At 46.4% G+C, this 20,980-nt stretch overlaps 1 protein-coding gene across 7 annotated transcripts in view; it reads left to right on the top strand.

Annotated features, from left to right (window-relative positions):
* LOC146606910 (calcium/calmodulin-dependent protein kinase type II delta 1 chain) overlaps positions 1–20,980 on the top strand; it is a 76,714-nt gene that overhangs the window by 14,719 nt on the left and 41,015 nt on the right. For all 7 annotated transcript variants that reach the window (XM_085349264.1, XM_085349267.1, XM_085349265.1 and 4 more), the window contains exon 3: positions 20,474–20,533. In XM_085349264.1, coding sequence (XP_085205390.1) covers positions 20,474–20,533 — 60 coding nt within the window. The remainder of the gene's footprint in view (positions 1–20,473; positions 20,534–20,980) is intronic.

Here is a 20,980-nt window from a genome sequence, read left to right as displayed (position 1 = left end):
AAACATTGCCTGCTTCTCTCAGCTTCAGCCAGCATGTTACAAACTCTTGGGCACATAAATCGGTCGCTCTTATAAAAACGATCGGTGAAAGGCTCGGCCTGTCGTCGGTGGTCAGTGTAATCGCCCAACCCTACTCCGCTGTAAGCACAAAGAACAGCACGACCTCTGCATGAACTTTCCAGACCAGGCTAGCCCCGTTAATCTTTCATGTTGGAGACGACTTTCAGGCGGCGCAGACTGCCAGTGTTTCAGTTCGTTCAGCTGCCCCGTTGACCCCGTGCGCTGTGACAGTAATTTAGATCGTTTGGATCCTCTCCCAGCTGTGGCTCGCTTTGGCGTGGACCGCAGTCCACAAAGAAACGTCTGATTAAATGGAGGGAAATTATGCGTTTGATTGATTTTCCTTTTAAATCAGCGCTGAACAAACCTGTAAAGCTTGTCTGCTGTAACAGCGCTTCAGTGCTCTGACTGTTGGTCATCACCTCGTGTGGGCCTGCAGGTTCAATCAAAGGCTGAACTCATTATCAGTTTCTTTACCCGTTTGGATTTAGTGTGGGAGCCGTCACGGCAGCTGCAGCCTGAGATACTCGAGGTTGTGTCACACCGCTGTTGAGATTAAACGCCTCCACTCGAGGGTGACTCACTTCTGCAAACTGCCTCCGTGAGCTACAGGAGACGCCCGTGTGTGTTTCAGAGGTTTGGTGTGTGAGAAGCTGCAGTCCAATGCAAATCGATGCACAGACGACTCCCTGCTAAACAAATGAGCTGTTGTGGACGATTCAAGCGTCTGTGTTATTGAGACGTTCTGAAATGAGACTGTCAGGATTAAAGAGAATATTTCTGATCCTGTACGGCACATCCAAACGCACATGTTGTTCCGGCGCTGACTTTTCTCATTGTCGTCATTTTGAGAAACGACAGTGAGACCTGCCACCGGTTTCCTCCCACTCAAGCCTGAGATCCAGCAGCCTGAACAGGCTCTGATGTCACACTTCTCCTCTCATTATGACCGTGAGAGAGTGACGGCCTCATCGCCACGCCGTGGATACGACTGCTCGACGCTGTCTGATATAAAAGCTTGGCCATCTCAGACTCGAGTGATGGTCGTCACAGCTAATCAGCGCTCTGCGCTGTAATTAAAGCAACTGTTTGACCTCAAATAGCCTGTGTGGCTCAGTATAGCCTCATTCCAGATCGTGTGTCAAAAGCAGAACCTGGGCCTGTGGTGGATTTGTGTCTTTGTGTGTAATCCAGGGTTTATAATCCCACTCTCGTGCTGTCGTCACTGCGGCCGGACACACCTCCCCGCTCGCTCCCTTACTTGGGATTATGTCCTCCTGATTGTTTCCTCAGACGGTCCCTGAATCTGCAGGACCGGTTTCAACATGACATCTGTGAGGAGGACGTGGCAGTAGCAACAGCTGTGTCCTATAACGGTCCTGTGCAGGCCGACTACTTTCTACATGACCTTTAGTCCAACCGTGACCATCAGCAGGAGTCTGGAGAACAACGCGGTGACGCTTTAGGATTATATGATGGATTTCTAGGACTTTCCTCACACACGTCTGTAACACACGTGTGCTGCGGGCTATCAGTAGGACCGGTTTCTTCTTTAATCGCAGGAGATTAGAGTCCTGATCTAATGCGAGTTTGGCGTCAGGCCATGTTTCCTGCAGGAGCCGTGTTTACGTGGACACAAGTAACCGGATTAAAAGCCTAACCAGAATAAAAGTGCTTCATGTAAACACTGACCTCACCCGATCCCTCACATCAAACTCTCCCGGGTTCTGCCGATCGTCCTTACAGCACGTGTCTCCTACGTCAGATATGTCGCTGTGCTGTCCGTGTAGACGTAGCAGGACTGAGCTACGTCTGGAAGATGACAAATATTCACAGACAGAGAGGTGAGGAGGAGAAATCTGTGACGAGCAGTGAGGTCGCAGTAAAGTCCAGATCCAGACACAGTGTTATCACAGGTCGTCACGTGGGATTAAAGTTATACGTCCCATTTTTACCGTCACAGCATTTACGTTGTTATTGCAACGAGTGTAAGTATGTCATCAAAACAATGTGAGTAAAGATGCACTCATGGGAAACACCAGGAGAGCCTGTCGCAGCCAACAACCATGAAGGAGGATCATGAACACCGACTCAAACGCAGCTCTTTAAGGTTTCAGCGGCTTCAGGCAAACTGTGAGGAGGCCCATTTGCTCTGCAGGAAGTCTTTGTCACTTTACCTTGATTGTGATTAACGGCGTGGCAAAGTAAAGAGGAGTCTTTCAGTCAGTGGTTAGTGGCGCTGTAACAAAACGACAGCAGCTCCTCAGTTATGAAAGGGGCGTGGGGTCAGTGGACCCTGAGGCGTGTGGTTCAGTTGGGTTTATGTCGGGCCAGACGCCTCAGTGCGCAGAGGTCACCGCAGAGGTCACCGCAGAGGTCACCGCAGAGGTGCAGACTTTCAAACTGCACGTGGCCTCCAGATGAGCTGACGTGGAGACTCCGCTCAAAGTAACAGGAAACAACTTTATTAAGTGACCAATGTGTTTCGGCTCGTGGCTTCATCAGGGTCGTTAAAAAATGTCATCACTTTTTTTTTATTTAAAAAAAATACTCAATAAATTGAAATGGACCAATCGCACCTTCACAAATAAACCAGCTGACCAGAGCTTTCCAAGACCTTAGCTCTAATTTTTTTACCCCTCTTATCAGGTATCGTTGGTGGTTCTTTAACCCTTTAAGACCTACCATAAAACCAAGTCCGCCAGAGCTTATATTATATTTTTACATGCTGTGGAGCCATTTTTGGGAGCATTTCAAGTTGCTATACATCAATACAACCATTACAGCCTAAATTTTAATAATATGTATGTATTAAGTGCATAGTAATTACATAAATTGCAAAAAAGTGCAATAAACTACAAAAAAATTGAAAATCGTTTTTGCTTTTTTAACATATATTTGTAGTTAGAGAAATTTAAGAGTCTTATCCCTCAAAACTGTAAATACAAAAAAGTTGCACAAAATAGTTTCCCACCACAGGAAATTTATTTTGAGTGCCTTCATAGTTTTATTTTTGAAATACACCAATTTTTATACACTGCAGGAAAAACGAAAATAAATATTATGATGCAAATTTGCAAAAAAGCAGCATATGCATCAAAATAAACTATTTCCAGCAGTGCAATATGAGTCCTCAGCATCCCAGAAACCACACAGAAAGTCACAAAGTCAAAGATAACTTTTAAAAAGACCAGTATAGGCCCTGATAGTAAAAAAGACTACATTTCTGCGAAAATGACGTCACTTCCGGTTTCGGGCAGGTAATGGCGGACATGCAAAAGTTCGCACTGACGTCTATTCCAACGTAGGAAGTGTTACGAACAGCTGATCGGATCGGCAAAGCGTGTTTCTGGAATATTATGTTTTTGTTCCTGCAAGTGCTTTTTATGCAGTTTTTGCAAAGCTTTATGTGGAAGGAAACCGTGACCTAGGAGAAGATGATGGCATAAGATGTAAGTACAACTCCTCCGGTTTCATATGCAAAAAAAATTATTGCGCTAGCTTACGTGGTTTCAGAGCTACCGGGATTTAAAAATAGTTACGCAAAACAGAGCGTGTCCGCTCCGACCGGCTGTAAAGGGTTAAAGGTCCCTGATACATGTGGATCACTGTGAGGTGGCTTGGGTGGAAACTTCCAGCATGTAGTAATGTATTCAGATCAGTAGGTCTGGAGTGCAGCGAGGGGGCGGAGATATGTCTTTTTGTTGGTACTTTGGTGTCAAGGGTTAAACTTCCTTCGTCCTTCGCTCCCTTCCAGAGTAAAAGTGCTGCTCCAAAGACACAAGTGGTAGAAAAGGGTCAGTTTGGTGGTTATATCGAATTGCTTCTTCCAGGTGACCAACAAATAGTCAGGCAAAACTGGGCGCCATTTTTGTTGCCATTGCCGTGTCCGATTCGCACAAGAACAGTGTGTAGAGAGCTTCATGGGTTTCCATGGCTGAGCAACTGCATCCAAGCCTCACGTCCCCCTGCACAATGCAAAGCGTTGCATGCACGTAGTTGTGGAAACACGCCACCACTGGACTGTCGAGCCGTGCAGGAGTGACCAGTCACACTTCTCCGTGTGGCAACCCGATGGATGAGTCTGGCTTTGGCTGCGGTTGCCAGGAATACAGTCCTTTGCACGTTTGGTGGACGGGGGATGACGGGGGATGACGGGGGGAGGTTCGTTCTCAGGAGTTGGGCTTACTGCTCGTAGTAAGCCCAACTTTTGTGCAGTCATGTTGGAACATGACTGCACAAAAAAGTGATGAGAATTAGCTCCTCCAAATTTGAGACCGTGCTGCTCAGCTGGAAAAGGTTGACGGAGTGCTGACTCTGGGCGAGGCACGAGTTGAAACATCTGGGGATCTTGTTCACGAGTGAGCGGAAAGGCAAGAGATTGATAAAGGTATCGGTGTGGAATCATTGATGCGAACACTGTGACGGTCCATCGTGGTAAAGGGAGAGTTGAGCACAAAAGCGAAGCAGTCGGTTTACACCCTCACGATGGTCAGGAGCTGTGGGTCAAGAACAAGGTTGTGGACGCAGCAGAAGTGAGCAATAGTGGCTGGCCTCTCCTTTATTGGAGCGGAGCTCAGTGGAGAGCCTCTGTGTCAGATACAGCCAGTCGAGGTGCTTCGGCATCTGTTTAAGATGCTGGAGAGATTATATTTCTCAGCAGACCTGGGAATGCCTCAGTGTTCCCCCAGAGAAGCTGGAGGAGGTGGCTATGAAGAGGGTGGTGCTTGGGCTGCTCCCACAACCCTGGATAAGTGGAAGAAGATGGATGGATGGAGTCCACAGCCTTCAGTGAAGTTCACCATCAAGCAGAGAGAGGACACAGAGACGGCTAGCAGCACATCTGCTGTTGGACGTCTGTTAAAAACCAGATTGATGTCACTGTGCATGCTAGTGAAGCTTTTTGTCTGTGCAGCCTCCACTGCGTGGCATCAGCATGAGGCCAGGCAGGTGGCATCATCAGTGGACGCTGCTGTGGGCACACGGTCCGCTGTTATCAACAGCATCCACCCTAACCCCAGCTCAGGGCGTAGAGTGCCGACACGCTTCAGTGGCTGAGCGGAGGAGGATGTGCTTCAAATGAAAACGCAGAATTTGGCAGTGAATAAAAATAAAAGTGGAGAAAGATGATCCCTGCAGAGTCACTGTTCATGTGGTTCATTCAGCGTCTGTAAGCTGCAAACATTTACACGCTCGTGGCTCCGCCTCTTTATGTGAGGGAGGTGCTGTAAACAGGAAGAGGACAGACCCAGCTGTTAGAGAGGGGGGCTGCACCGACCAGCTGGGTTTCACTGCTGCCCCCCACCCCCTCCCCCCAGGGGCAGCGAACTACACAGAGCTGCTCTTTTTATTTATTTCACTATTTTTAGCCCACGCGGTTCAGTAGGTTTATGTGTTTAAAACATGACGGAGTTTAGATTCTAGCAAAGTGTTTGTCTCCATCCTCAGCTACCCACAGCACTCAAGCTGGGTTTCATGCTTCCACAGCCGTGTCAGTGCGTCCTCTTTGCTCATGTTTACTTGCATTTACTGTTGTTGGTGTTCAAACATGGGACAGAAGGCTAACCACATCTACACGCGACCACGGTTCCACACTTTGCAGCAGGACTGCAGGAGGGTCGCTTTGAGGCCAGTGACCGGCCCGTGACCTCCCGGTAACCTCTGGTTGCTAGGCAAATATGTGTATCCCCGAATGATTGGTCGGCAGTTGTGGCAGGATGCCAATAAGATAAGATAAGCTTTATTGTGACATTAGGCACAAAGAAGTTGCTCTAAAACTCTGTCAGTGTGTGTTCTTCCCTGTAATAGATGCATGGCCCTGCAGCCTCCTGCACCCCTGACTGCCTCTAACCTCAGTGGGCTGATTGAAACCAGGTGTCACTGTTTCAGCAGCTTTTACCTCACATCCTCAGTCCTCTCTGTACCCACGGTTCGAGCCTTACACAGACAGGGTGAGGAGTACACTCTCTGAACAGTGCATCTCAAAATTGACTCCCGGCAACATTTAGCAGGACACCCATTGGACCGTTGGGGTCTTTATGTAACCAGCAACACTTCAGTTGTTGTTAGCAGCATACGGATGATTGTAGCCACATACTTTCATTCAACTACAGGTGGATGCAGAGCCTATGTTCAAAGTCAGTGAACAGTTTACCCATCAGAGTTCTCTGCAGCTTCACAGAGTTGCTTTGTTGTTGACATCAGCTGTGACTTGTTGTTTACTTTGTTTTTTCTAACATAAGTTTAAAGTGTTTTGCAGCACCAGGCTCCCCGTCTGTCATTGGGACAAAGAATAGTATCCGGTCTATGCAGCCGTCTCCTCAGTGAGTGAGGAACTGCGTTCTTTGGTTGAATGATCAGAATAAGTCTGCGTTTCGTCTGCGTCACACAGCTACCACCAGGTGAGAGGAGTCGATGTGTAGCTGAGCTTTGATAGAGCTTGTTAGCCCCACACTCAGCTGCGACTCTGGAAAGACTCTGAGTGAGCTGAAGGTTCAACTCCAGCGTGTCTCTGTGAGGAGCTGCATGTCACCGTGAGCAGCACCGATGCAGCCATCACTCACAGGAACAGCAACGTTTCCACTCAGAGGGCCTCAATCAGCTGCACCAGGGCAGCGGTGTGATTGAAATTCACCCCACGAGGCCCAGGCTGCATCACTTAATGACATCGATTTTCTGGACAATATACAAACGTGAGAGGATTGGAGGCTTAAGAGGTCCTTTATTTATCTAACTAAATGCTGTTTCTATTATTTTATTGATGCCATTTTAAGTGTGATCCAACTGATTTAGCCTCCATCCACCATAAATGCTTATCCAGCTTGGGTTGATCCGCAGATTACCACAACACGCTTTGAAGCACTGACAGATAACCATTTGTCCACTACTCTGGATGACTGTGGGACATGAATTGGTAATCAGCCTAGCAGGCGTGTCCTTGGGTCAAAGAAACCCACAGAGACACAGGAGGACATAGAAGCTCCTCACAGCGAGAAGCTGCAGTTTCCAAACCAAACAGCCTCCTGAGATGTTGCTTCCTCTGTTCAGAGGCTGCAGTTCTTCCACTACAAGCTTGTACTTGTGACAGTCATTCAGCTCGTCCACACTCATTACTTTCACTTTGTGTGGAAAAAGGTGAGCAGGCTGAAAGCTGCAGGGCAAGTTGAGCTGGATGCTGCCTGGCAGCTAAACGTAACAACAGTCGACTGCATGAAAGGAAAGACGACATTTTCAGCACTTGATTTCATTCAGACCGTCCTCTGGCTGCATGCCAACCTTTTAAAGTTGCATTTTCACTGAGCACGTGGCAGCAGACTACGAAGGTCCGCTCAGCAGTGCAATCCAGCAGCCTTTGAACCTCCTGAACACAAGCAGGAGGAAAGTGCTCGTCTCCTCCTGCACAAATGCAGTTTCCCTCAGTAGTAGATGATCAAAGATGTGAGAGGGCAGCAGAAAAGATTTAGATTTGTATTTCAGAGGGAGCTGGTGGATAGATCAAGCTGAGAGCAAGCAAAGCAATGCAGCACTTTTTCTTTTTTTCCCCTTGTTGCAATTAGGGCTGCCACGATTAGTCGACTAGTCACGATTACGTCGACTATCAAAACCGTCGACGACTGATTTAATAGTCGACGCGTCGTTTGAAGCTTTGTAAGATCCCAAAAGACGCAGGAATAAGTAGCAGGATTTAAGAGTGTAATAACGGACTGAAACAGAAGATGGCAGCACTGCATGTACAAGGATGCCAGCTGCCGTTAAACCCCGAAGAAGAAGTAGCTCTGTCCCAGAATTCATAGCGCGGCCCAGCTCAGTTTCCAACAATGGCGGCAGCTAGTTAGTTTTAATGTTACTCTTATTATTCTTTCTGGGTCACAAAATAAACGTTTAACATATTTTCAGGGAGAATGTAGCTGTGTAAACCTCAAATATCTGCTCAGTTTATCAAGACATCACATGTTTGCAAAAGCGCTCCGACGTTTTCGGAGACGTCTGTTACCCACTAGCTCGATAGCTAGCCGGGGGCAAGGCTAACTAGAGCCGTGAGAACACCGGACTCCCGGCAAATCGTTTTCAAACCCACCGCCGTCTTTCGCTACTCAGGTTAAATATATATGAGTCACTTAGATAACTTAAAATGTTATCGTTTGGCTTTTTTCAGTATTTTATTTGTTCCTGAGTAAATCGGTTTGGCTGAGATTAAAGTTTTTACACAGCTGAATAAACTCAAGCAGACAGCTGATTATCAGAAGTGTGAGATGCTCCAGAATATACTCCAGTGTCCTGTTATAGTTTAGATAGAAGGAGTTTATTAAACTTCACCGAAACAATCTGCAAATTTCATTAAAATTTAATAAACTATCATCTTGTCTTTATTGTTAGTTAGCACCTTAAACACTTAAAGCTGTAAGCTAATGATAGTTATATAAGAGCAGATGCTGCTGGTGCAATAAGCTGTACGTCTAATGGATCTGATTAGTCGACTAATCGCAGAAATAATCGGTGACTAGTCGACTATCAGAATAATCATTTGTGGCAGCCCTTGTTGCAATGAAGAGAACATCTATATGTGCAAGTCTACCCACTGCAGCCACGTCTGATTGGTTGTCCAGCGTGTCTCAGTGTAGAGTCTGCAAAGGACCCTGGCTCTTACTAGGGCTGGGAGATATATCGAGTTTTTTAAAAATATCGAGATATTTTCATATGAGATAGAAGATGTGACCATATCCTTTATATCGATAAAGTCTATGTTACGTTATAATTATAGTTGTGGAGCCACAGGTTTGCCTCTCTTTCATCCACTTTTGTCTCTACGCAACGTTACTCCGCCTCTCCTTCACTGAACACAACTCCCCCTCCTCCCCCATCGCTTCACCTGCAGGCAGCGACCAGATGGACACGGCAAATCTCCGTTAGCGAGTTGTGGGGCTTGACGGCGTCAACGCGCTAACGAGCTAACCACGCTAACGCCATGCAGCCCACAGGGGCTGCACAGCCCAAAATCCTTTCATTTTCTCAAACGTTGACAGCGCGCCTTATGTATGTTCTGGTTGTGCTTGATGGCCGCGAACCGATCTTAGGTGGAACACGGCGCTCAGCAATCTGTCAAAAAATGTTTTACGACTTTGCTAAGCTACGGAGCTGCACCGCTTGATGGGTTGTCGGAGCATTACGGCTGAGCCTCGCGGAGTGATACGTACTGTGCTTCGACGTAATATTACCGTACTGTGTATAAGGACCATAAATGGCAGCTGTTCAGAGACGTGGTTATGAAGCGGGAACAGAGCAGCTGTGAAATCTTTGTTATTGTGCTCAGCGTCTGTTAGTTTACATTCTGACTGCACAGTTGTGAGCTCTTTGTTATGCACAAAAACAACATTGTTTTCTTTTATTTATGGAGCATTATTTTTAATAAATGCTGATAATTTATTTTTGAGTAATTTCTTCATGTAACTCTATGCTCTATGTTAATAAAAGTGCCCGTGTGACATCTGGGACACAGTGTGACTAGAACTCTCTTTTTGTTCTTAACTTATGGCTTTAAAAAAATATCGAGATATGAATCTTGGGTCATATCGCCGAGTCCTGGCTCTTACTAGTGAAATGTTTCTGCCGCTAAATTGTTCCTGCTGAGATTCAAACTTTTTCCTGAACCGTACGATGTATTTTCATGTATTTTCATTCTTTCCATTGGTATCCATGGTGTCATCATTATTATTAGAGATGATAGTGATGTGAAAAATACATGCGAGTCATTAAACCATCATGTCCAACCAGCCTGTGAAGTCACAACAACAAACCTGACCTGCTTCAGTTGGATCGCTCCAACATAGTTATTCACACGACAAAGAGCCTCGGTTCAAATATGGAGGAGATGCAAATCCGTGGGTTGCATCACGACGGGCATCCAAATCTAATACGTGGGATTTGATTTTATAGACTTTGTGTGAAGGTAACCAAACTATTCATGTCGTTAATGGTTGTTGTAGCCAACCGATGACAGGAAGAGAGGATGTCGGGCATTTTTTAAACGTATCGTATAAATAAAGAGATAACTGCAGGATTAGCTCAGAGCTGACTGGCGCCTGGTAAAAGTCTAAATGCACTTTGAGACTTAACATGAATGGCTTCAGCAGAAAGATATTAGTCTCTAAATGTAGAGCTCAACAGAGAAACCAGAGTAATAACAGCTGCTCGTTTAGGTCAAAATGTCCAACCCAGTTATGCCTGTAGCCATGGAAACATCGTGGTACCGTAACAGAGGACTGGACGAGCTACATGTTTACATGTACACAGTCTACACGGTTACATTTGGCCTCATGTGATTGTCACAGCTCATCAAAGGCACAAATGCACAGCTAGTCTTCATTATACATCAAACTTTATTTGCAGCAGTTCATTCTGGGCACACAAAGTTAAACAGCTTGTTTTTCCTGTACTGGCTTTTAAACAACTCGTGTAACGAACGTGTGAAAGAATACAGAGCTTTGCTTTATAGTAGCATCTATTTTTAGCCGTCTCCTCCTCTGCTGCTCATGCAAATGTGTCCAGATTATGCCCGGCTCATTCAAATAGGAGCCTGTCTATTGCAGCAGCAGCATTAGGTGGTGGTCAGGGAGACGCGTACTTCTGTTCCACTGCAGAAATAAATGTTTGTATTAATCAAAACATGTTTTTAAAAGATGAATGAGATTTCAAAGGAGGGATGTGGACATGTCAGAGACATGTTTGTGTGGTTGGATCCCAATATCACAGTCACATGCAGGACTGTGGCAGCAGCATATTACTGGACACAGTTTCAGATGAATTGAAGGCAAACGTGTGAACTGAGCACAGAAAGATGGAAAAAATGAAATTGAACGGGAACATTCGACTTTAAAAATGACCATCAAGTGTATTTAGTGTGCTTCTGGCCTCCTGTCACATAATGCTTGAGCAGTGACAGACTTCAGTAGTTTTCACTGCACGACTCACAGGTTTGATGCATAAGAAATCAACGTGGACACATCCTCTACTGTCTGCTCCCAGCCTCTAACAGCAGCTGTACCAGTAGTGCGGTTGTTGCATTATTGCTGTGTTTTCGTAGAAACGCTTTCATTGATTCTCAAAAACTCAAACACAACATTTCTTCTCAGTGTCCTGTTGCTTGGAAAGAAGAGAAGTTATTGAACGGTGACTAAGTACCATGTTGTAAGGTACTGGTTGGCCACAAGCCACCATCAGACTCTGTGTTCAGCTCAGAGCAATCAGCTGTCAGTGTGTTCGTGTTAGCACCACCAGGACTCGCCATGGCAACAGGCAGATAAGTGCAGGGCCTCCTTTTTAATGTTAAAGTTTTAATTCAGTCTGGAGGAATATCTGCGTCTGTCACTGCTGACTGTGATACTGAAAGAAGCGTCGTTTTAGTCGTTTTTTAGCATGAGATCTCTGATGCTCGGCAGTGTAAGCGTTTCTCCTGGGATCTGACATCGGTCTTCACTGATTGGGTGGTTGCTCTTTCACTCAGTTACTGTTAACAGGAAGACTGGCCAATAAAAAACGTCACCTTCAAAGTCTGTGATGAAGATAAGGTTTGTATCAGGCAAACGTGCTATGAGAGATTGCAGAGATGTTGAACATTTTGGTGTCACTTTGGGAGGATGAGCGTGTTTAAAAGTAACTCTGATCAAGTCGGGACAAAGCAAACCCCTATAAATGGATCTGAAACAGACCGAACTGGACCGTGACTGGAGCACAGCTAGATCCAGTCTGAATCCGTGACCCTTATCTGGCGTGGTGGTTTGTCCTGCTTGCCTCCGTAGCCTGGTTACGCTGTGTTTTTGGCCCAAGTGCTGAAACGTTTTCTTGCATTTTGTGCGTAGCAGTGTGTGTATAGCATGTGTTAGAAAAGCTCAGTTTTTGTGACTAAGTTGTCGTTTGACACGGACAGACTGCATTTGCTCTCTGCTTGTGCAGTAGACATGGTGCACAGACTTGCTGTCGTTGTACACAACAGGTCGTGACAGGAACGTTTGTAATGTGACAGCAACCTCCACGGAAAGCTGGGTGGAACAGCTGCCAGCCAGTCGCTGAGCAGCACATTCCTGCAGTCTCTGGGAGTCCGTGCAAGCCCGTACCTGCTTGGGCACATGTGCAGTAGCTCTAATTGCTCCAGAAAATGCAAACAACTGGGTGTGATGCCAAACCCTTAGAAACTCTTGCAAAACAGAAGGAAAGAAAAGCTGTATGCACACCACACTGTCTCTGCAAATATGAACCTGCAGAGAGATGAAAGCTTGTCACCCTGCGATGAGTGCTTACATCAGCCAGGGTAGAAGACCAGCAGAAGGCTCGAACTAACCGAACCCTGGCCTTTGAAGGTTCGACCCATCATTTTCACGTCTGCATGTGTAACATTGTAAATGCACACGATTCTATTTCGTACTTAATCCTAGTGTAGACAAAAACAAATCAACGCTCCAAGGAATCTCCTGCCTTCTCTGCTGTACGCCGGTCTCTGCAGCCATCCAACACATGCATAACTCGGCACACAGCGTAATGTCAGGCAAGCTGGAACAGATCTGTCAAAACGACAAAGTGTATACCAGCGGGGGCATTGAGGGTGGTCGCAGAGCCGTCGCGGGGGGGCCAGCAAAGGAAGTGTGGGAACCACTGCTGTACACCAACATGAGCACACACTTCACTACTGTACTTGAAGCCTTCATGGCAGTAAGCAGGGCAGCATTCCCCAGAGGGGGACGATCCAAACCCTCAGTATGTGACCCTGCGACCAGAGTACCTTTGATAAGCAGGAGCCTGAAACAGAAGGATTCCTGCCGAGCGTCAAACCTGCGCTGGATCCTCAGCTGTAATTATGCAACAGAGCTGCTTTGTGACCTCCGCAGTGAGAAGCCCCTGAATGGTGTCTAAAGACATATTACCTGCATCATCTGCTGGCTTTGAGAGCGATTGTGCAGCTGCTGTGATGAAGCAGCCAAACTGCTGAATAACAAGACTAACAGGCCTCAGGACTGCAGTGGAAGCGGCACCAGGTGGGACTTTAGAGCTTTTGTCGACTGTAGTTTAGGACTGAAGGTAATTTGGGACCTTGTGACAATTATCTCTTCACTTTACAGACACAAGTGCTGCTTTCTCTGCTGGGGACGTGTTAGCTGTGGAAACAGGTTTGAAATATCCATACAGAGCATTTAGTTCGTCCTTGCCCAGCCTGTACAGCACACTGAAGGCTGTCTATCAGTCCTGCATCGAGTCAGCGGATCTAAGGCAGACTCTATTATTACTGTCAGTTTATCCTCTTTTCATTGTTTTGGTGTGGCGTCACACACAGGATCAGTTTCCCTGGATAGATCTGTTAGTTGGTAGACCATGCTCAGGCACACTTCCCTCTGTCCTGGTCTTTGCTGCTGTAGCTCCCCGACAGGTGGAAAATGTAAAAATATCATTTTTATTGAAAGGTGATTGGAAAGAAATTGAATTCTCAGCTGAAACTGTGTCGAAGCTTCTGACTCTTCCCCCTCGTTAGTGAGACTGAACAGTCACTGTGAATGGCCGAGTGCAGACGAGTGCATTCTGCTGATGGAAACTGACCCTGGATCAGAACAGTGATGTGGGGTGTATATTGTGTTGGATGTTTCTGTCGTACTTGAAACTCTGAGCCTTTGGTCGCACGGTTCTTATTCGTCTCTGATTCCTGACTGATGTTGTTTATCAGTCATTCATGGTCACATGGTCAGAGCTGACTGATGACCAGGTTCACCTGTTTGCAGTCAGACAGACGCAGTGATTGTTCATTCTTCTTCTGTGGTGGATGACCAGCAGCAGTGATGTTTCATCAGAAGATGGGGTCACCGTTATCCGTCCCACGCGTTGTCTGAGGCCTCTGGTGGTGGTTTCCTCTTCTCTTCCCTGAGGCCGAGCTTCCTTTGACCCTCTGGCAGCACTCACCACCTGCTTTGGGCTTTTTGTTGTTGCTGTGCGACCGTAGACAGGATGCTGTTCGTAGTCTACACTTTTTAAAGAAAATTAGACTCGCAGGACGACGCGTAAATGTTTACCTCAGAAATATGTGCTCTCCAGTGGACCTGCGACCTTCTTCCACCCTCTCACACTCACCCGACAGTGACTCACTCAAATGTGCGTCACTGTTGGCACAGTAAACAGTTTTTATGAGTCAGCTGCACAGCGACTCTGTTACAAGCTTCCATTAAGTTAACACGCCCGAGGTGTCCGAGGCTCAGTTGTTCCTGAAAACAGACGCCAGCGCTTTCCTTACCTGGTGCCAGGGGCGCTTCTAGGATCAGAGCTTTGGGGTGCCGAGCACCCAGAGAGCTGCCCAGCCAGGCAAGGTAACCTTTACTCGTCACGATGAGACGTCTTCCCCGTCTTCCCCGTCTCTGTCAGTCCCTGCATCCCTACATGTCTCCAGGTGTCCCGAGTTCCCTCTGACTGTGTCCTCGGTGCATTTAAACCTGTTCCTCTCTGTCCTCGTCGTCTGCTGTCCTCGTCTCCGCTATCAGGCATCATTATTTTACCATCTCTGTGCAAGTCTGCAAATTTCTTTATTAAATCATGAGATTCCTAAATTCATCAAGTCTCTCTGTGCCTGGGTCACAGAACATGACATCACTGTTTTCTACATTTGAACAATTTAATCCCACATGTGTGAAAGAAAAACACTTTTTTAAAGTCTGTAACAAAACCATCAAATCTGATCAAGGTTATTTAAACGCTGCTAAAGAAGAATGGACTGGAATAAAAATGCATATCCTGACCTTCATTACTGGTTTATTAATAATGAATGATGCTCACAGTGAGGAAGGAGTAAACTGAGTGCAGTTTATGGACAGATTCACTTTTAATGTGTGTGTTTAATATAATACAGACACATAAAAATGATCCTGATGGCTGCAAATCAAAGGTCCCCCTGATTTAAGTGTAGATGTGTGGAGTTCACAGCAGCACGTGTGGGGTGATACTGACACACTGGGGACAGACTGCAGCTGTGGTTGGATGGAAACCTGCAGGTCAGAGGTCACTGTACATGGTCTCGGATTACCTTTCTAAGAACTACAGCTGATTACATCAACTAGCAAAAATCTGCTTTTCCTCAAAATATTTTCACAATAAAAGAAAACAGTAAAGTTTCCCTGAAGTGCTGTAAGTTACAGGATCTCCTGTCAGATAACTGGAGAAGCCCTCTGTGCCAGGAGGGGCTGGATGGCCTCGACCCTCCATGCAGTAATGTGCTGGGTCACTGGGGACCAGTATGGTGACCGGTACTGGCAATGCTGTGTTAGGAACGTCTGAAAGGTTGCATTGTACGTTGAGAAAAGTCATTTTTGCAACCCATAAATATACATATAAGACTTCTAAGAGCTGACTGTGGGAAGCATCAGCCTAAATCTGGCTCTTTAAGGGAAATCCAAACGCTTCATCCCCTCAGCTCGAGCAGGCTCTGTGCAGCACACGGTCTCACTTAGCTAGCTGCATTGTGACAGGTCATGTATTAAACTGCTTCCAATCACACCTGCACACGAGAGCCTGGCAGCGTCTGCAGCTCCACCACGACATGAAGCCACGGTCATCATGAGCGCTGCTAAAGGATCTGCCACTGGAGCAGACTGAGACAGCCGCACGATCGGCTCACTGACGGCGACTGTTTGTATCGCTCACGTTCTCATGGCGAGCCTGTGCGGGCTCCTCGCCGTGCACGCAGGAAATGTGCTGGAAATGCTTTGTGAAGAGGAAGCCTTGTCTTTGTCCCCAAGCCTTCTTTCATTTGCAGCTCCCTCCCCCAGGCTGCTGGGCTCCTCGGGGGTTACTCTCTGTGATACCAGCATGGGGCCTGTTGCTGTTTTGTTCTTTGCTAAATGCATGGGGCAAAGATAAATAATCACGTCTTTTGACGAGATTTAATGAACCACAGGTGTTTCTCTGTGGAGGAAAGGTCAGAGGTCATGGACTGCAACCCGTTCTCTCACTGCAGCGATGCTGCTGTGGCCGGATCGTCTGTTTGGGGACCAGATGTGCTTCACAGAGCTGTGGAGGCGGCTCCTTCCATCCAGTGGACACGTTGAAAATAGCTGTCGGCCTCATTCTGGCGCCTGATGACGCTGTTCAGAGGCTCATCGGGGGTTTGTAAATGGGCCAGTGTCACAGCGCGGCCTCACAACTTTGTTCGTTTCATGAAAAGTGTCACTGTTACAGGACTCCAGGGCTTTATTCTTACAGCTCGTGTGGTCTCTTATAACACAGGTACAGAGACAGACAGAGCTGAGGACTGACGTACAGGACGTCCATCTTCATGCTTTGTCACATGTGATTTTGAATGGATGAGTTTGTCTTTGATGGTGGAAGCAGCCGGCAGCTCTTAGAGGAAGCGTGCACCGATGAGGCTTTGGGGTCGGCGTTGCCTCCATGAGCAGCTCCAGCATATCGCTGAGGTTGATGGTGCAACCAGGAGAAAAATGTAAACATGAAGACGCACAAACCTGTTTGTGTCGCCGTGTTTGATTACAGACCCGCAAATACAACTGTTATTTACTCAACACGCGGTGCACTGTTAGCACTGGACATGCCAAGGCATCCTTTTACACTCGTGTGTGTTACGGAGCTGAACTGAGCAGAGTCAGTCTGCTCGTCCAAGCAAACGTGGACGGTGGATGAGGACAAGACAACAACCGTCCCTGTTCTGAGTTTGTTGCTGCTGAGGCTGCTGTGACATCAGTGTCTGCTTCACACTGTGCGTTGTGTTTGTGTGTTTTTAGCTTCACATTTCTTACACGTGGTTCAGCTCGTCGTCACATTTTGATCTCAGACGAACCTGATTGGATCCAAAATGTTCAAATGCTGATTTCATGTATCCAGAGGAGGAGCTGTCCAACCCTGTGTCAACAACATCCTCGCCCCTAAACTGACACCCGGCTGGAGACGGTCACGTCTTAATTCAGTCAGTGTTTCTGAGGATGATGGGCACAAGTCTGATATCTCTGTGATTTTACAGGAAACCTGTCAAATCTCTAAAACCCTGAGAAATGAGGAAGCTGAAGATGCTGTCACAGCACCGTAAGACCTTACATTGTGCTAAATTAATGTTGAACCATTGCACGTTAAACACTTTCAGTCGACTTGGATGTTTTTCTTACTCCAACCTCTCCACGTTGGCTTTGGCGTGACTCAGTGAGGTTGTCCGTCTCTTGGCCATGTGACGGCCTGACCACGGCCGTGTGGCAGCTGGACTCGGTGGCATTGATGGATCGGTGCTAATATTAAAGAGCTGTTTCATATTGGTCCACATAAAAAGAACAGGACTGAGCCTCCAGTGTTCGGAGGTGCTGATGCTCAGCGCAGCACTCATGCTGCTAATCCTGTTACGTCACAGATTAGCGGCGTGCAGCCACACGGAGAGAGTGGGTGATGTCGGGACAAGAACATCCCCCAGTGAGCACCGGTCCCTGCAAAAGCACAGCCCATTGGTCCGATTAGGAGCTGAGGAGACGAGGTGTGATTGGAACATACAGCAGCTGCTACACAACATCTGCACTAGTCTGTGGTCTCTCTAGATTAGGATCAGTGTGGAGTATAGACGACAGCATGTGGTTGCATGTGCAGTTTGCTGCTGGGATGTAGCAGTTACCTCCTCCAGCTGCTCTTTCTTCATTTTTCCATCACAAATACAGGACGATGTGTGTGCAGTGTTTACTCACAGTGACCTCCAAAGGTCACAGTGAGAGACTAAACATGCTGTATGCGAGTCAAAGCTTATGGCCTAATGGGGCCTTTCCACAGTTTACTGGTTTCATCAGAGTAACAATGGCTCATCAGCACAAAGTAAAGATGGTGTCAGACCTGCCAGCGCCCTGCAGACATGTTGCAGCTGAGCCTGATTCCCACTGCCAGTCCAACTTCTTTTTCCATATTTGCACGTGAGGATGATGAGAAGCAAACCAGGTGAGGAGCAGAGAAGGAGATGCATATTCAACAGGATGTGTCATGTCACATGGTTTCATGCTGAGTACAGAGTTTAATCTCAATCAGAATACTTTATTAATCCCAAAGGAAATTACAGCAGGCAGCACGCTGATGCTGCATGTGCACTTACAAAGGAAGCCTCTGACCAACTTTACACAAACATCGACCTGCCTTCTGCATGGAGGGCGTTGGCTGATGATGGCGCTTTGCTCAGGCCTTCATCACACTTAGGACTTAAACTGCTACTGTACCAACTAGGGCTGGGCCATATTATACCGTTCACGGTAATACCGGTATAATGTTAGGCAACGATAGGAAAATGAAATATCGCGATAGAATATGAGTAAAACGTGCATGCGCAGTGCCTTTGTTTTCATACGCACATGGCCGATTGTTGAGTGAAACAGATGAACCAGAATTAGTTTGTAAAAATGGTGCAACTTCCGTGATGTGGAACTGGTTTGGTGTTTGTCCGTCAGATACACAACAAAGCACATTTTTTTGTAGAACATGCAAGCGGCCGTCGTTATTGTCGGACTAAGATGCTCTTAAATCTGGGAGTAATCTGGGTCCTAAACTCCATATGCTTCAGGTCAAACAACACTGCAGCATCACTTAGAGTTAAAAACTGTCTAAATTCTTTCATCTTTAATAAAACGAACAGCATTGCTGCTTTACCAGGTGTAACTATAAAGTTTAACTTCCAGGCATCCATGAAAACAAAAGTTATTACATTTAACGGAGTTAGAAGTTAGCAGGAAGCTAGCGGAAGCTAGCGGAAGTTAGCTCGCTAGTTTCCTAAGCATGATATTGCATGTTCTGACTGAGAGATTTCTGAAAAAAATCAAACGTACAGCTCTGCTATCACGTCCAACATAAATGAAGACAGGAAACTAAACAGCAGTGACGTTTGTAGGGTTACTGAAGTTGGGCTAGCTGGTATATAATGATGTGCTACGTGATCGCTAGCGACACAGCTATGTTAGCATAACATAAACAGTGAAGCTGGAGGACGAACACTAACACTTTTCCACTTATAAAAGTTAACGTGAAGGTTCCTGATGGTTAGACACAAATGCAATCGCATGGCAGGATGCTGTAAACGGACCAAACTTCAGTCAGGAGAACAACTGAGATAATCCATCCACAATACGAGGTTAGTCATTAATATACTGCAACAACATGGGAATAGAGCAGCTGCAGAGAATTCAACATTAATGAATCAATGGTACAGAAGTGGAGGAAGCAAGAAGAATGAGTTTAATAAAGTTTGATTTATCTGACTGCTTTGTTTCGCTTAATGTGCCTTATAATCCTGTGCACCTTATGGTCCGAAAAATACGTACTGCACACTGCAGTTTAATGTTGCAAAGCACCTCTTTTTAACTTCAGTGGATATTATACATGGTTATGCTCAGGATATGTCAGCCCATTTCTACTGGAAATGCCTTTTGGTTAAACTTTCAGCAAGGAATTTGCATTTGCACTGTTACATTTTTATAAAGCTTTAATGTACATAAAAACCAGCTTCTTGTTTAAGTGAAAATATATGGAAGGTTGTCTTTTTGCGCTAGTAATGTTGTGGAGTTGTATTTTGTCTCGCCACAATTATATCGTCAGTTATATCGTTATCGCAAATTTTAAAATATATATCGTGATAAATATTTTTGGCCATATCGCCCTGCTCTAGTAACAACAACATCTGGACCATTAGAAATGCAATAGGGATGCGTAACATCCTGCATGTGGTGCATGTTTCTGTGTGTTATCACACTGATCAGCCTGTGAACCATAAGTGCTTCTAAATTATGACCCGAACTCTAAAACTGCACGTTCTTACAGAAAGCACGGACACGTTAATGTTTCTTTCTGGATTTTCTGCCACAGTCAGAACTGTTGTCTGAAGGTAAGACACGAATGCAATCAGGTAACGTGCTTACACGAAGCTTGTCTTATACAAAAGGCTTCTGGTGTCTAACAGGAAGCAGCTTTGTTGATGCTCCTTCCTGTTGCGCTGTCAGACTGACCCAGTGAAAACATTGAGTCGTGTGGCAGCCTGTGACAGGCTGGTGATCTTTTGGGATGGACCACGGCAACGAGAAGCTTCTGTGCCTAATATTATGGCTGTGATTGACAGCCTTCAAGAAGACGACTGGAATGAAGAACAGGGTAAAAGTGTGAGCGTGGTGGTTAGTTGTCTGGTCCTGAGAACATCTGTAATAACCTTCTTTTCCAGCTGTTTCTGTCAGATGATGCACGTCCGCCTCGTTTAGCGCTGTGAAAGGCGAAGAATAGACTCGCCGCACACGCTCTGCACCAACGGCTGCGTCACGCTTGTGTTTGACGTGCCAGAGCTCACATTTCCTCGTTTCCCAGGAGGGAGGTGCTGTTTGTGTAAACGCCGGTCTGAAAAAGGCTCACACAAATATGGTCTCTCTTTGTTTTTCAGATCACCAGAAGTTGGAGCGCGAGGCCAGGATCTGCCGCCTGCTGAAGCACTCCAACATCGGTAACTAGAGCTCCTGCTTCACTGAGGACATTACAGTTTTATTTATTTCTGTCGACAGTGAACATGAAAGGTCAGCCTTTAAAGGCTGCCCGTGACGTCACATAGCGGCTCTGCCAGGATATTCGCCCGTGCAGCAGCTCTCCTCAATAACTTCATTACTTCAGTCAAATCAGAAGAGCTGAGTCTTAATCTTAGGGTTAGGGCTGCCACAGCTCTCCTGGCTTCTTTGCTCTGTTGAGTCCTCAGAACGAGTGCAAGAGCACACCCCCACTGCCTCATTCCCCAAACTACCCACTGCAGACTCACCCGTCCCTTATTGCAGCACAAGCACAAGGATACTTTCCCTCTGAGCCACAAAGACCTGCAATTATCACCTCAGCAATGACTTTGTGGAAACTGTCATTTGTTTTTCAGTCCTTCTAGTGAAAAAGAAAGGGACGGGGGAAG

Source organism: Diplotaxodon limnothrissa, unplaced genomic scaffold (genome assembly GCF_057381915.1).
Source record: "Diplotaxodon limnothrissa isolate DT_005_m unplaced genomic scaffold, D_limnothrissa_male_GT1.1 unmapped_scaffold_4, whole genome shotgun sequence".
In the NCBI taxonomy this organism is placed as follows: Eukaryota; Metazoa; Chordata; class Actinopteri; order Cichliformes; family Cichlidae; genus Diplotaxodon; species Diplotaxodon limnothrissa.
The sequence above is the reverse complement of the archived record's forward strand: the minus strand, read 5'-3'. Positions and strand labels throughout refer to the sequence as shown.